The 14,779-nt window shown below is 36.6% G+C and overlaps 1 protein-coding gene across 5 annotated transcripts in view; it reads left to right on the top strand.

Annotated features, from left to right (window-relative positions):
* plekhg5a (pleckstrin homology domain containing, family G (with RhoGef domain) member 5a) overlaps positions 1 to 14,779 on the top strand; it is a 48,412-nt gene that overhangs the window by 19,877 nt on the left and 13,756 nt on the right. For 4 of the 5 annotated variants that reach the window (XM_077203428.1, XM_077203426.1, XM_077203424.1 and 1 more), the window contains exons 3-8: positions 9,504 to 9,645; positions 9,825 to 9,924; positions 11,172 to 11,232; positions 11,423 to 11,514; positions 11,604 to 11,740; positions 12,235 to 12,395. In XM_077203428.1, the coding sequence (XP_077059543.1) occupies positions 9,603 to 9,645; positions 9,825 to 9,924; positions 11,172 to 11,232; positions 11,423 to 11,514; positions 11,604 to 11,740; positions 12,235 to 12,395 (594 nt within the window). In that variant the 5' untranslated portion in view covers positions 9,504 to 9,602. Of the gene's footprint in view, positions 1 to 6,787; positions 7,123 to 9,503; positions 9,646 to 9,824; positions 9,925 to 11,171; positions 11,233 to 11,422; positions 11,515 to 11,603; positions 11,741 to 12,234; positions 12,396 to 14,779 lie in introns of those variants that run through there. The other variant, XM_077203427.1, reaches the window with a different exon arrangement.

Raw genomic sequence — 14,779 nt, 5'->3', positions numbered from 1 at the left:
CCCCTAAACATCACATAAAAACAACTGAAGTGTGGTTTACATGTAAGTCAGATAGTTATAGTTCATATTTGAATGGGCAATTATTGGTCAAAGTAATGCAGATAAATCAAAGGCTTGCAGTTAGGCTTGCGAGACTAACAGTCTTTTGTCTAGTAAGACCAAGGATACAGGCTATCTTGTTGAGCAGGTACAGATGAGAATACTGACAGTTTTTTGTTCGCAAGAATAATTCCCGGTACCAGTCTTCTTCAAACTGTGGATACAGATAAACCCTTTATAAAGGAAACCGATAAAGTTTGTTTACATGGAGCATGTCTGATTCAATATAGGACATCACAGTGATGTTTGCTTGTTTCTTTTGGTGTCCCACATTTCCTGTCTGCACAACTCTGCCAGTGTCCTCTGAACTTTAATGAGCTTTTGAAAAGAGTCTCTGGGTAAACACTTCTGTTTCTAGTCTTCTCTGATCGAAGCCAGACTTAACTTAATGTACCCAATGTTTTTATCTGAACCAGGAACACACTTAGTCATTACCCTTAAAATATGGAAAGATGAGAGGAACTCTTGTTTATTTGAAAAGAACCAAGTAGAGTTTTCAAGTGTGCGTATGTGCGTGTTTATGTTTTGAGGTCTTTGTGGCTCATCTCTTGTGGGCTACAAGTTTCATGTAGGTTTGTTCTTCCTGTCTCCTGCAAGGGGTCAAGAGGTGAAAATACACAAAGATGATGACGATAGTTTGCTGTTGACGTTTAACTGCTCATCCTGCTAGCTGACATTTAAAGGTGAAGTGTTTGTTTTTTCAGTGTTCAAAAACTCCTATCTCTGAGACACATATAAGTAAGCAATTCATATATTATTTCCCCTGAAAACAAGTGTAAATACTGTGGCTCTGTGGTGTTTTCAAACCATTAATCTGTTTGTTTGACTTTGAGCATCCAGACCAGCAACAATGACTCAACCAATGGCATGAGTTTGGGGGAGGGACTACGTGTTTTTCTGACCAATGGTAGCTAGTACAAAGAAAATACACAATTCAGCTTTAAAGTCACCATGAAATCAATTTTGACAATTCATATATTTTTATGGAATATTGCAGTATTTATTATTATAAATGATTTATACGTGCACACAATTTTTTTGAATTCATGTGCCATCGTAATCTTTAAATAAAGTAACTTCCCCTTTGCAACAACATCTCTTCATAGTCCCGCCCTACATTTATTCTTGTTCGAGAAGCCGTTCCACTTAGATATGTCACAATAGGGAAGAAAAGAATATCGAAACTTCCATTTCATGCGGACTTTAAGTTTGGCTCTTTTCTTGTGTGTAAACATACTATGTCACAAAATTAGATCCATTACAGATTAATTCCACACAATATTAACATAGAACAGGATCTGTAATATTTTAACAAAGCATGAGAATTTGTATATGTATATGCCTATTACTTTGATAGTTTACGTGTGTGTGCGTTTTCATGCTTGTGTGGACGTGTAAATGTGTGTGTGAAAGTTGCGAAATAGGCCCACCGTCCTCTTCCCTTACACAAACACAGACTAAACAGTGACTGCACTATAATAAACACAGACATTAGCAGCTGACTGTAATTTGTGTTGTAAAAGATGAATGTGCTGCTAACCAAGACATTACTAAAATGGAGCCAGGACAGAGTATTATGGGTTAGCAGATTGGATAATGCTGTCTTTCAAACACTTTCTTCATGAAAATACCAGAATGCCGCCCTGTCACAAGGTTGCCAATGTCTTGGCTTCAAAGGCCTGATTTTAGTTAGAAAAGGAGGTTAATTGCTTTTGAGTCTTCAATAATATATTTAATCTGTTGGCTTGAGGTTAACCTGGCATCCTGTCGTGATGGATTTTCCTAACAATGTAATTTTAGAGACATAAAGAAGCTCACAACCAAAAAGAGCTTATTAAAAGAATCGTTCAACAAAAAATGAAAATTGTCATACTTTATTCATATAGTTCCAAACCAGTATGACTTTATTTCTTCTGAGGAACACGATATTTTGATAAATGTCAGTGTTTTTGCCCATACAGTGAAAGTCAATGTTGTCGGACCTCAATGCACTTCATAATACCTTCTTTTGTGCTACTTTTCCTTTAAAAATAGTACGTTCTCAAAACTCTTTCACAGTCGTTAATATGATTGAAAGTATTACTTCAGCTTCTGCAGCAGATCTGTGCTGTTTCTTCTCTGTCACTGCTTTGTGTCTCTCAGCTGACTTTGAGAACAGACTGAACTCACACCTGTAACACAACTGTCTCGGGAGGCACACATTCAAAACTTAAAGTGCTGCCTGAAATAATTCAAGGACAAAATACTTGAAAAGTGGAGTAAATTGGTGTTCGTGGAATGCTTTGGATTGTGAAGCCTCACTAACACTTTCGACCACCAGATGGAGCAATAATACTCACTTTGTGCGTGTGTGCTTGGAAAGCCACATGGTCAGAGAGAAAATAATTTAAATGCAGATTTGAATTTAATAAAGTTTAATTAAATTGAATTATAGTTATTTGAATGATTGCAAAAATGATTAATATAGCTACCAATATTTCTGCAGGAAATCAAACTATATTTTATATTTCATTTTTATATTTCTGTATTTTCTGTTAAAGGTGTTGTATGTAAGCATACAAATACCATAATATGATTGCAGATATTTAGGAAATATGCTGAGTTAACATTCTTGTTTCTCTGAGAAATAATGCTACAGCCAGTTATTTTACTTTGAAATGTGTTCCGTGTCGGAATGTTTGTTTTTGTTTTGGTCTGTGCGATACCACACGTTGCCAATTTACCCAATAGTATTTCGCCACCACAGGTTGCTAGTTGGCGGAAAACGCATCATATTGCAGCCATGGAAGCCAGCGAACAAACTGGGTCAGAGGTGCAGATTCTACCCGATCTAAAAAGCCTCCTCACTCATCTAAAAATCTCTATGAACGGGAGCATATTAAAACATGCTAGCTGTCAATCTCACATACTGCACCTTTAAGTGTGTAATTATTTGGATATTAAAATGCTTTCATATCACCATAAGTAATCCTTTTGCAGGTTAAATTCCCGAAAAGAACAAACACTTTCTCTCTGTGCCACTATTCTGTTTGTTTGTTTGTTTGTTTGAGAATACTGAGGCCACGTCCACATGAAGCCAGAGCTGTCCCTATCCGATCTTTTTTTTCCTCGTTCAAAAAAAAAATTCCGTAAACACAGCGCCGTCTCAAGAAATATCTGCGTACACACGAAACCACTGAAACCGACTCAAACCGATGTAGTATACATGCCAGACCAGTATGAGGCGATGTATTTCTGACACAGTAGCTTCTTTTCTTTTTTACCAAGAACTTTATTGAACAATATGAAAAACCATAAATGGCCTGGTACAAAATAGGGATGAGTCACGATATTCGATTAGTTAGCTAAAGCATAAAGCTTGCCACAAAGAACCGGCAAATAGCCTAATCATTAGGAGACATTTTAATTGTTTATTAATAAACTAGTGTTTTCTGTGACGATGCTGACTCGCCACCTTCGCAGTATTGTGAAGGTGCCTATAAAGAGAAATGCACACTTCATACGGATTATTAGAGTTGTCTGTTTCTTTTCTTTTTGAATTGTTTTGTTTAAAAGTAGACATTTCAAGCTTAGATATATTTCTGAGTTTCTGTTTATTTATGAGACAAGCTCTAGTTCACGTGCGATGCAAGTTATATCGCGTCGGCACCTCCATGTCCCGATTATAGGCTATTGTCTGCTATATTTGCTTCTTATTTATTAAATCCAGGAAATTGGTTGATGAAACATTGATTAAAATTAAGATACAATTTATACAAAACGAAATTCACTTTAAAGAAAGGCTTTATACAAAACAAAACTTAATGAAGTGGTCAAAATGATGCGTCTCGATATTGCGCATCTTATGATTAGGCTACTCAAGCTGTTCACTTTTCATATAATCAACATACATGAAATGGAAAAAAATAACATAATATTTAAACATAAATATGAAACTAACTTTTTTTTAATGGCTACAACATGTAGGCCTACAGTACAGAGAAATTTAATGTCAGAGTGAACGCCGTGTTACCAGTGAGCATGAGGGGGCAGAGGTGTCTTTTTTGAATAATAATCAAATAATTCCCAGCGATCGTCGAATATTATTTTTGCTTGAAATGCCCATCCCTACAAAATACGAAATGTCTTAATCAGACAAAATACAAGCATCATAGCATAAGAAAGAAATATAAATAAATAAAGAAGTAAAGTAAAGAAATACAAATACATTAAACTAGGTCTAAATAATAAATAAAGAAATAAGAGGCTCAGTAGCTTCTGCAGCATGAACTCAAGCAAGTAGTCGCAGTTGTTGTTGATGTTAGGCTACTGATTTAGCCCGTCTGACCAGTCGACACGTGGGGTGATGACAAATCATCGTTTCACAAAATATACGGATTGACTGTACACACGAAGACGCAAGGGTGTCGTTTTCAGATTTATCCACCCTGGGACCCTGTTTCAAAAAATAGCGGTTTCAGTCTCCCAAAACGCCGGGTCCGTCTGGACGAAACGCCGATCCGATAAAATATTTGTACGTATACAGCTAAACGCGTCTCCGTGTGGACAGGGCCTGAATAACCTTTCCCGGCAAGATTGTCTCAACCAATAGTGTGAATTTGGTGCGGGGCTATCTGTTTGAGTGACCAATGGAAGTCCTTAGGAGTGTTTTATGAAACCTTTTGGAAACAGTCATTGTATACAATACTGTTTTATGTCACTAATGGAGGTAAAAATGACAAAATTCAACTTAAAATAAATTGATTTAATTTTTTCTTCCAGTTGTTCTCTCATCAGACAACCTACAGTATATCACCTCTCGTATTTCATGCTGTACCAGCTGTCAACATTAAGATCTCTAATTCTCTCCTTGTTTGCTCTCTTTTGCCAAACATAGCTCTCTGCTCTCGCATTCATTCCTTTAAAGGAGACCTCTGATGTCACCAGGCAGGAATTAAGACTCTAGATGAACAATAAGGTCACAATACATGACCCCTAAGGTGTAAAATAACAGTCTTTCTCAGCTCTTCATCAGGTATCGAAATCTTTCTCCCCTCAAGCATATGTGGTACGTGTAATGACGACATGCTTCAAAATAAAGCCAAATGTCAGTCGTTTTGATGAGCATGTGGGATCAATGTACTATTTAAAAAAAAATCTAAATCTGAACATAATATACATCTTTATATATAAACAAAGGAGAAACCTATTCTATTTAAAGATATTATATAATTTAAAATTAAGATTGTATATTAAGTTATATATTGTTTAGATACTACATATCATATACTGTAGGCCTATAGAATGTAATTTACTAATGCTTACTCAAAACCTCATCGTGTGACCCTGTTTAACCCATGAAATTTTTTAAATGCTTGAGTGCTTCCCGTCTTTCACTGAGAGAAAAACAGTGAGCTCACACTTGTAATCCTCTTACGCATCCCAGTCCTCATAAGGGAGCGCCGAGAGACGTGGCCACAGAAAGTTGTTGTGGATTCAGAGTTGAGTAAAAACAGGAAATGGATACAAGTGTGACGTTTAGCTGTTGGAAATGATGACACGTCTGTCTCCCCATGTTTCTGAGAGCATGCAGTCAATGGGGCATGCTTTGGCTGACCTGTCACATCCTTCGCTGTTTAGTTTAGTTTTTGTAAAGTCTTGTTTTTTCTGAGGTCATTAATGGCAGATTATATGAGATCTTTGAATGTGAGCATGTTTGCATATGTTTGCATATTGTTGTTATTGTGACTTTAAGGCACAATATTTTATGAACTAAGTCATCATTAGTCCTTACATCAGCCTGCTATATAAAGCGCTGACAAAGAAAGAGAGGAAGGATGAAGAGAGTAAAAAAAGGGGGTTTTGATACTGTAATATTCTGGATTCAATAGATGTAAGCTCAGCCTCAGGCTTCAAAGACTGTTTTTATGTAGGATATCCTGACACAACATGACCCAGCCCCCTGCAGGGGTGTACTCTGGGAAGAGTCTGAAGTAGATGATGGCAGGGGACAGTTGGCGACGGAGCGCACTGGCATATAGCAGAATATTGAGCAGAGAGTCACACCGTTCCGCTCACATGCTCTGGTTGGTGTAGATATGAGAGAAATGGTTTGAAACAATGTGTTTGTTTAATGGGTTTACGGTCACTTCTCTGATTGCAACATGCAATCAGAGTTTGTCTGAAATCCTCCACCTCCCCTGGATCCACCTGCGTATAAAAGAAGACAATTAAAATTAGATTATGATGATGATTGATTAGATAATGATTTTTTTTTTATTAGAATGCACATGCTAATTAGCTGGTAATCCTGACAAATTTCTGTCTTTCCCAAGTGGCAGGAGCTGTACTTATAAGTTTGTCATCAACATGGCAACCGAGTGGACTGACTTGCCTTATAGGGACCAGATGGACAAGACTAATGCTGCATGAAAATCTTAAAGTGCCCCTATTTTAAAACTACTGTGCCGATATATTGTCTTATCACTAATATTATACATGCATGCATTTGTCTAAATACTGCAGGTCGCTGCTGATCTAAGGTACATTTCATCTAATCACTGTAGATAAATGACAGAACTAAACATGAGAACAGGGAATGAGAATATGCAGTGAAAGATTATAAGTGAGGCAGAGCTTTGTGTGTTTGTTTTTTGTATGGGTGGTTGGACAACTGTGTTTGCGCACGGCAAAATCAGTAGGAGCGGGTGTGGCTGGAAAACCGCAACTCTTCAACACCCTCTTTTAGATCTAGTCGGTACACACAGCTGCTCTATCTGAATCACCTATATCACCACACACACACACTCACAGACTGTTCAGAAGCAGCCAGTAAGAAAGGAAGGAAGCAGAGGAAGTGGAATAGGGGAGAGAGGGAGAGCAAGAAAGGGGGGTGTTGGGCGCTCAAAGCATCGAGTTGTCCCGAGACTCTACGTTGTTCGCTGACATTCTTACGGACCGCGGAGAAGCTGTCACTTCAGGGGGAGAGAGAAAGGCAGGCGCTCACAGACGTGCACACACACATGTGTGTGACACCAGTATCAGGTGTGTGTCATAAATGCATTATTGTATGTTATTTCACAGCAGCAGCTGAGGTTTTATGGTTGTTATTAAAAAGTCTCTGAGCTGCGTGAAGTGCTGCGTTTTCTTTAACACAGATGTGTGAAAGGTTTCAGAGAAATGAGGCATATAGCCAAACTGATGAAAGAGTTAGTGCTCTCTCTCTCTCTCTCTCTTAGTTATCTAAGAGGTATCTAAGGTTTAGCTGTGCGCTTTCGTTCAATGGTTTTTTGTTCTTTGTCTTGCTTGTTAGATATTGCACTTTGTGGTCATTTAAAAAAAATTTACTCGTGTAAAATCTCTACAATGACCTTTAAATGTGTGCGTGCACTGGTGTGAGATTGTTTGAGTTCTGTTCAGGTCATGATAACTGCGAGGAGAGAATAATAATGGACTTTTTTCCCAGTCCTCTCCAGGCCCTTTGTGACAAACTTCACAAGACAATCACAAGCTGATTTTATAAACGTGGCTCTACATTCTCTTGAGATCATGTGGGGCAAAACTAAAGATGGATTTTGTGCTCACAAGGCCTTGTAAACGTTACTGAGCCATTTGGCTTAAAGCAGAATGACGCCTAAGATCTTTACAAAAAGATGGTAATGTAAGATGTTAGTGTTTGGTTTTTAGTAATTGTTTCTTAAATTAATGTTTGTTTTATTTACTCAAATTAAATTTACTCAACATTAAAATGTGGTTATTATATCATATATATATATATATATATATATATATATATATATATATATATATGTATAGTATGCAGCATGGGTGTATTCAGTTTAACAAATCTGACAGTAAAGTAATTTATTATGTTACAAAAAATGTATATTCCAAATAAATGCTGTTCTTTTGAACTTTATTCAAAGAATCCTGAATTTTTTTTTATCATGGTTTCCACGAAAACGTTAAGCAGCACAACTGTTTTCAACATTGATAATAATAAGAAATGTTTCTTGAGCACCAAATTGGCATAAGATAATGATTTCTGAAGGATCATGTGACTGACTGTAATGGTGAAAATGCTGAAAATCCAGTTTTGACACCACCAAAATGATTATTAGCAGTGAGACACCTGGGAGATTTTATATTGCACATTAAAATACATTTATGTTATTTTTCTTTATTTCGAAATTAATATAATTTTTGTGTACCTCACATAAATATGTTTATAAGTATGAAACAAATATGACAACTTAAAAGAGAAGAAAAGACATTGTTTCAGCTTTCGGAGTGCTTCTCCTGGCTTTCAAAATAATTTTTTCTTACTGTAACTCATTGCAAAGGCATTTCAAATAAGAAGACAAAGACAAAAGTTCCAGGTAGGATAAAGTAACAGTTTGGCTTGGCGGTAGTTCCTCTCAACCTTATTTAGCCTTATTTAGCAGCAATCTGGCTTTATTTTCCCCCCAGCTGGAAGCTACTTTGGTAATATATACATATAAAATTGATCATGAATGCAAATCTTCACATTTTCAGTCATAACGATTATTTTTCAAACTGCTGCTTTTGTGATTATATAACCTCTAGAATCTACCCATTTTCCTGTTTCTTGTCTCCTCTTGTTTGTTGGGGTTTGCTGGCACATGCCCTGCGTCTTGCTTACTCACTTCTTGTGGTTTTCTCTCAGAAAGTGCTCAGGCGCTTTGTCACTACCTCAGCATTTGTTTTGGCACCTTCAAAAGGTTTAGCTTGAGTATGTGTGCCTAAACATATTTTGAGGTGTTTTGATTTGAACCTGAACTTGTTTGAGAAGTAGCCATAAGGAGAAATATCACTGCTTTTCATATGACGGCTCAGTTTTTGCATGACTCTCGCTGTCTGAGTGTGTGTTGCTTCTGTTGTGAAGCATATCAAGAGAACAATAGAAGGAAGCACACAACTAGGAGGTCTTAATCCCTTTCTTTTTCTATCTTTCCACACTTTATTTCCTGCTGCTGTTGGTCTTATGGAACTTGTTTGAAATGGCCTTTGGTAAGAATGCTAATGAAAATTCATGGTATGTTGAGCCTTATGGCAACATAATGTTAGATAATAGCGCAGCAGGGTGTTTCTTGAACTTCTCATGTCCCAAGGGTTGATTTTTATTTTTTTGTTGTATAGTATGAAGGTCACAATAAAGTTATACCATGTTGATATAATTTGTTTTTGATATTTTTCAGATTCCTTTTATGTGTAGAATTTATTTTATTTTACCATTGGCTTAGTTAGGCTCTAGCTTTATTAAACTAAGGAAATCATAAAAATGCAGATTATTGCATTTTAAAACCTGAAGAAAATTGGGTTTTGGTCATACTGACATTATTTTTGGATTTCACACTGATGTGTTTTTCAAATTTGACATTATTAATTTATGATTTATTCATCAGGTTTGCCACCACCCATCGTGTCAGAACCTTAGAGACGGTAGCCCACTGCACCTCTGTGAGTCATGTGACTCGAACTGCCATCCCGTCGCCCGTGACGGCATGCTCTTTGACAGGCACCCACGGTTTGACCTGCAGCCACAAGGTAAAGCTCTCTCTATCTGTTCTCTTTTTCAACCTATCGCTTGTTTCAGCCAATTTAATTCAGAAGAAAAATGAAAACAGATGTCAGCTGCTCTCAAGACAAGGATGACACTTATAGTTAATTCTAATTACCAGCTTCTGGCAGGATGTTAGAGTTGCTTTTCCTCCGCTCGCCCACAGGTTCCATCCTGGCCCGGAACGTGTCCACTCGTTCCTGTCCACCTCGCACCGGTCCCCCCTCTGACATGGAGGACGGAGAGGATGGATGCGCTGACCTAGGGTCAGTTCTTTTTCACATTTATCCCTCGATTCTAGGATCCATTATGGGCACGGGCTTGGGTTTGTTATAATGAAAGAGGAAATCTGTGTACTTTCCAGTGGCGTCAACCCCTGGAGAACATCTGGGATAGGATTATCTATTCCTTTTGGTGATCACATTAATTTAGGAAATGGAACGAAGAGCATATATCTGAACCTTTGAGTTCGCAGCATTATAAATGAATGGGTACAAACTGTTTTTGGCAGGCAATGTGAATTACGCAAGTAATTCGATTCGAAAGACTAAGTAGCTTTAGCTTACGTCACTTCTTATTTTTGGTCAATACGCACCTGGAAGGGAGGGGGTGGGGGGGGGTGCTGGGGTTATTACACTAAGAATGAATTAACTCCCAAAATAGTTTATTTGCACATGCAGTCTGCATTGTTTTAGTACGCAAGTCACTAAAGCAAAGATGCAAATCAGGTAACATTGTAAACACGTCCAAAAACTAGGGCGCTGTAGCGCACTTCCAAGGTGGCCGCAGAATAGTTTAAAATAAAACAAAACAAGATTTAAAATTAGAAGAAACAGCTAAAAAATAATGATGTAAGCTGAAATTTGAAGTTTCTTTTTTGTTTGGATATACTGCATGAGGCAATTTTAAAAGTGTGATTTTTAGACCTGGAAAAGTCATAGAAATGAACACAATTATTTAAGTAATTTAAATATGATAAAATAATTATAATAACCTGCAATTACAAACTAGAGGAGAAAACTATGACCATGAAGAAAATTCAGTTATTGAAATTATGAAATTTAATTGTTTATAATTATTTTATGTAATTATTTTAAAATATTGCTTCACCTAGATACTGTAAATAAAAAGAACCACTGACCAATTTGTACATTACAATTCTGAAAAGAATTCTGAAAGCAAAGTTTTGGAGCATGCAGCAGACTACCTCAATCTGACATAATTTGCCTTCCCCAATATTTGATAATTTGATGCATTACTGCTTCTATAATCAATAAAATATGTAATCAATAGAAAACTTTTCGTTTGCCTCCTGCTTTCTGTTGATGGCAGTAGTGCGTCTTTGAGATAGGCACATTACGCTGTCTTTGCAGCCTAATTTACATAAATAAATTGTGGTCTAGTGCCTGAATTATGAGTGGTCGGTGAAAAAGACACCTTTTTTTTGTGATAAAAAAAAACATGGCATTCATTGTAGGTTCAACCATTCCTTGTTTTTTTTTGTTTATCTCAGGGATCGCAGAAGTGGAGGAATGAAATTGGTTAAAAAGAAGACCAGACGCCGACACACAGATGTAAGAGAAGAATAAGAGATCTGATTTTTATTAAGTCTGTGTGCCATTTTTCTTTCTCAAACAAGTGATTTAGTTTTGCTGGCAAGATTTTTGGACAGTGCTCTTGACCTTTCTTTGTCTGAAGATATAATCAGTTGCGATAACCGTTTTCCTAAAACATAAGCTGATTGTCCGTTCTTCACTCCTGTAGGATCCCAGCAAAGAGTGCTTCACTCTGAAATTTGACCTTAATATTGACGTCACCATGGAGATTGTCCCAGCTGTGAAGAAGAAAACCTTGAGGTGATTTGTTTGTACCCCTAGGTGGCGCAAATAAACAAATCAATGCATTTAGAATCACATGTAGCTTACCTTTTAGCTTTGTGTTTCAGAGAAGTACTGGGAACCGTGTTTGAAAGAAAAGGAATCGAACTGTCACGTGTCAACCTGTTCCTAGATCAGTCCAATACCCCACTTTCACTGGGATTTGAAGCCTATCGCTTCGGTGGCCACTACCTCAGAGTACGAGGTAATGTTCTCCTTACAGTACTTCCAAGCACTATACTGTGAAATCAATAGAAATGACTCATGTAAATATTAGAGAATTGATTAAAGTATCTCTTTTCACTAATTTTCTTAATATAAAAATAGAGATATAACACTTTTGCTCATTTAAAGGGACAGTTCACCCAAAAAGTAAAATTGTCATAATTTACTTACCCACAAGTTATCCCAAACCTGTATGAGTTTCTTTCTTCTGTTGGACCCAATCAAATTTATGTTTCTGTGATGGCATGATGAAAAAAAAAAACCCTATATGATCATATTTTATTATGATTTAAGAATAAAGCAATCTGAGAGAAAGAGTAGTCTGACCTTACAAACTTAAATTTGAATAATTTTATGGACGAATTTTTACTATTTATCAACAGGAGAATTAATCAGAAATTAGATAAATTCATGTGACATCACTTGATGATAAATATTCAGGCAAGAATAAATGCCCGTTGTGTGTGTGTGCAGCTCGACCCGGAGAGGAGCTGAGGGTAGAGAGGTGTGTGAAAGACCCCCGTTCTCTTAGTCTGCCTATCATGAGGTCCTCCAGCACACGTAGTTCCTCTACTGACCGAGCAGAGCATGGCTCTCTGGGACGCCGAGAGGCGGCAGACCTGCTAGTCGGCCTGGTAGGTCACTCTCTCTTTATAGAGGAGACCGGGGCTAGTTGTCACAAGAGAAGATTCATTAATTGTTTTGTTCTTTTATCTCTTTAGATTTGATTGTAAAGCCTTAACAAAAGGTCCCATGGTGACAGCTTACTACATTTAGTAAAGTGTACCTCATTTCCTGAGCATTAACAATGAAAATGTATAATTTTATAATTATAATATTATAATTAAATTAGTGGTGTGCCGTTATCGGCGTTAACGTGCTGCGTTAACGTGAGACTCTTATCGGGCGATAAAAAAAATATCGCCGTTAATCTATTCTCAAAGTTGGGTTGGGATCATAAAATAGCTTTTTCGAATATCGTTATATTTTCGCGCAAATCGCGCAGTAGGGTATTTTCCTGTCAGGGACACAAGGTGTATACTTTTACATGTTACGTTGATCGTTCCTCTCATTACTTTACATGTTGTTAAATGAGTTTATTCCAAGCGCGCTGTATCTTTTTTATGGGCATGAGCGATGATCAATTTACAAATGAATCACTCTTTTGGGTCGATTCTGTTCAAAGACTTCATCAAACAAGTTGGCAGATTTGTCTAAATCGGTTCGCGAATCAGTTCTGTTCAGTTCCTCACGCACTGAATCGTCTGAACTCTGAAGCGCGTTCAATCACATTCGACACGGAGTCGTAACAGGAAGATTTAAGAACATCAAGAGCTACAGTTTAGTCTAGTGAAAGCAAATCTGCAAATGCATCATATTTTTGCCAGCGATGAAGATCTTTATTAGTTGAACATCTTCGTAAGCTGTCTGTGAATGAATGATTCCACAGGACGATACATTTGATTTAATTTCATTCAGGTAATACATTGTACAACCAATAAGATTATTACACCACGATGGCACTACTAAAAAGTATGACATTATCCGACATATACATTAATTTATAGGCTAAAAAATAAATAAGCTACCATTGTGTACAGTTTATTAAATGAACACCCGCCATCCCGCGGTAGTGTGTGTATTAGGCTACGCAGGGGGCATAATTAGTCACACGAATAGTTTACATTGATTGAAACTAATTTGTTTAAAAAGGAGGAGGCTATTACCGGTAAAGGCAGGTTCACATAAAATCATTATGACATATGACATTATTTTTTGATCTAACGAGCATCTGGTTTGGCGATGCAAAAACGGACTGTAGCTACGTCGTGCTTATTGTTTTTTTCTTCTTCCAATTAACCTACTAAAACGACGAAAACATGTTACTTGTTCAGTTAATAAACAGTTTGTTTGATGACAAATCGCTAAAGATGAAATTGGCCTCCCTTTCTGTCATTGTAATTGTGCGTTTTATTTATTTATTTTATAAATTTTTTTGACCGATATTCGACTTTTGCTCCTCTATTGTCGAATGGCATTTTTGGCAGAAATTCACATCCCTACGCGAGGCGAACTATTCTCAAAGACTTACTTTTAGTCATTATTTGGGTAGCACACATATTCTGAATGCCTTCGGCAGAATTCAAATGAGCCATTTTAATCTAGATTAATCTAGATTAATTCCAAGATTCCAGTGAGATTAATCTAGATTAAAAAAATTAATCTATGCCCACCTCTAAATTAAATATAAAGTCTTTAAGGTACTACCGTTCAAAAATTTGGGTCAAAAGTCTCTTGATCAAAAATACAGAAAAAAATAGTAATATTGTGAAATATTATTGCAGTTTAAAATAACTTTTTTCTTTTATTATATTTTAAAATGTAATTTATTCCTGTGTAATTTAGAAATGTAAAATAGAAAGTTCAAAAGGACAGTATGTATTTGAAATATGAATTATTTGTATCAGTGTAAAAGTCTCAATTTAATGCATCCTAGCTTAATAAATGAAATAATTTCTTTTAAAAAAAAAGGTTTTACCTCAAACTTTTGAATGGCAGCATATGTGAAAAACACTTTAAAAAAAAACAACTATCCCTGAGTAAATATTCACCAAAGTAAAATGTGTGACAACCAGCCCCAGTCTCCACTTTATCTTTTTCTTTGTCGCTCTCGTTCATTCTGACATTTCTATCACATCCAGTTACCTTTCCTCCATCATTTTACTGTTCTTTTAGGAGTGTACACATGACTTTTTATCTTCTGAAACCCATCAATTCCACCCATTGTGCAAACATGACTGCGACATATAATTACGAAAAAAAATTTTTCCAAAGCCAAGTATTTACCGCAAACCCTGTTAATGACTGAATTATTGTTTTGTGACATTGTTGTGTTGTCACCTGTGACTTATTCCCAGTATAACTCTCAGTTAGAGACCACAAGGTTTCTAAACCAACCACCCTTTTTTAGGATCATATCAGAGACACGTTCAGGGTTGAGTTTGTTTAAATACAGGGA

The sequence above is a fragment of the Siphateles boraxobius genome, unplaced genomic scaffold, assembly GCF_051911475.1.
Source record: "Siphateles boraxobius isolate OS27281-9 unplaced genomic scaffold, OSU_SipBor_1 5, whole genome shotgun sequence".
Lineage (NCBI taxonomy): Eukaryota > Metazoa > Chordata > Actinopteri > Cypriniformes > Leuciscidae > Siphateles > Siphateles boraxobius.
The sequence above is the reverse complement of the archived record's forward strand: the minus strand, read 5'-3'. Positions and strand labels throughout refer to the sequence as shown.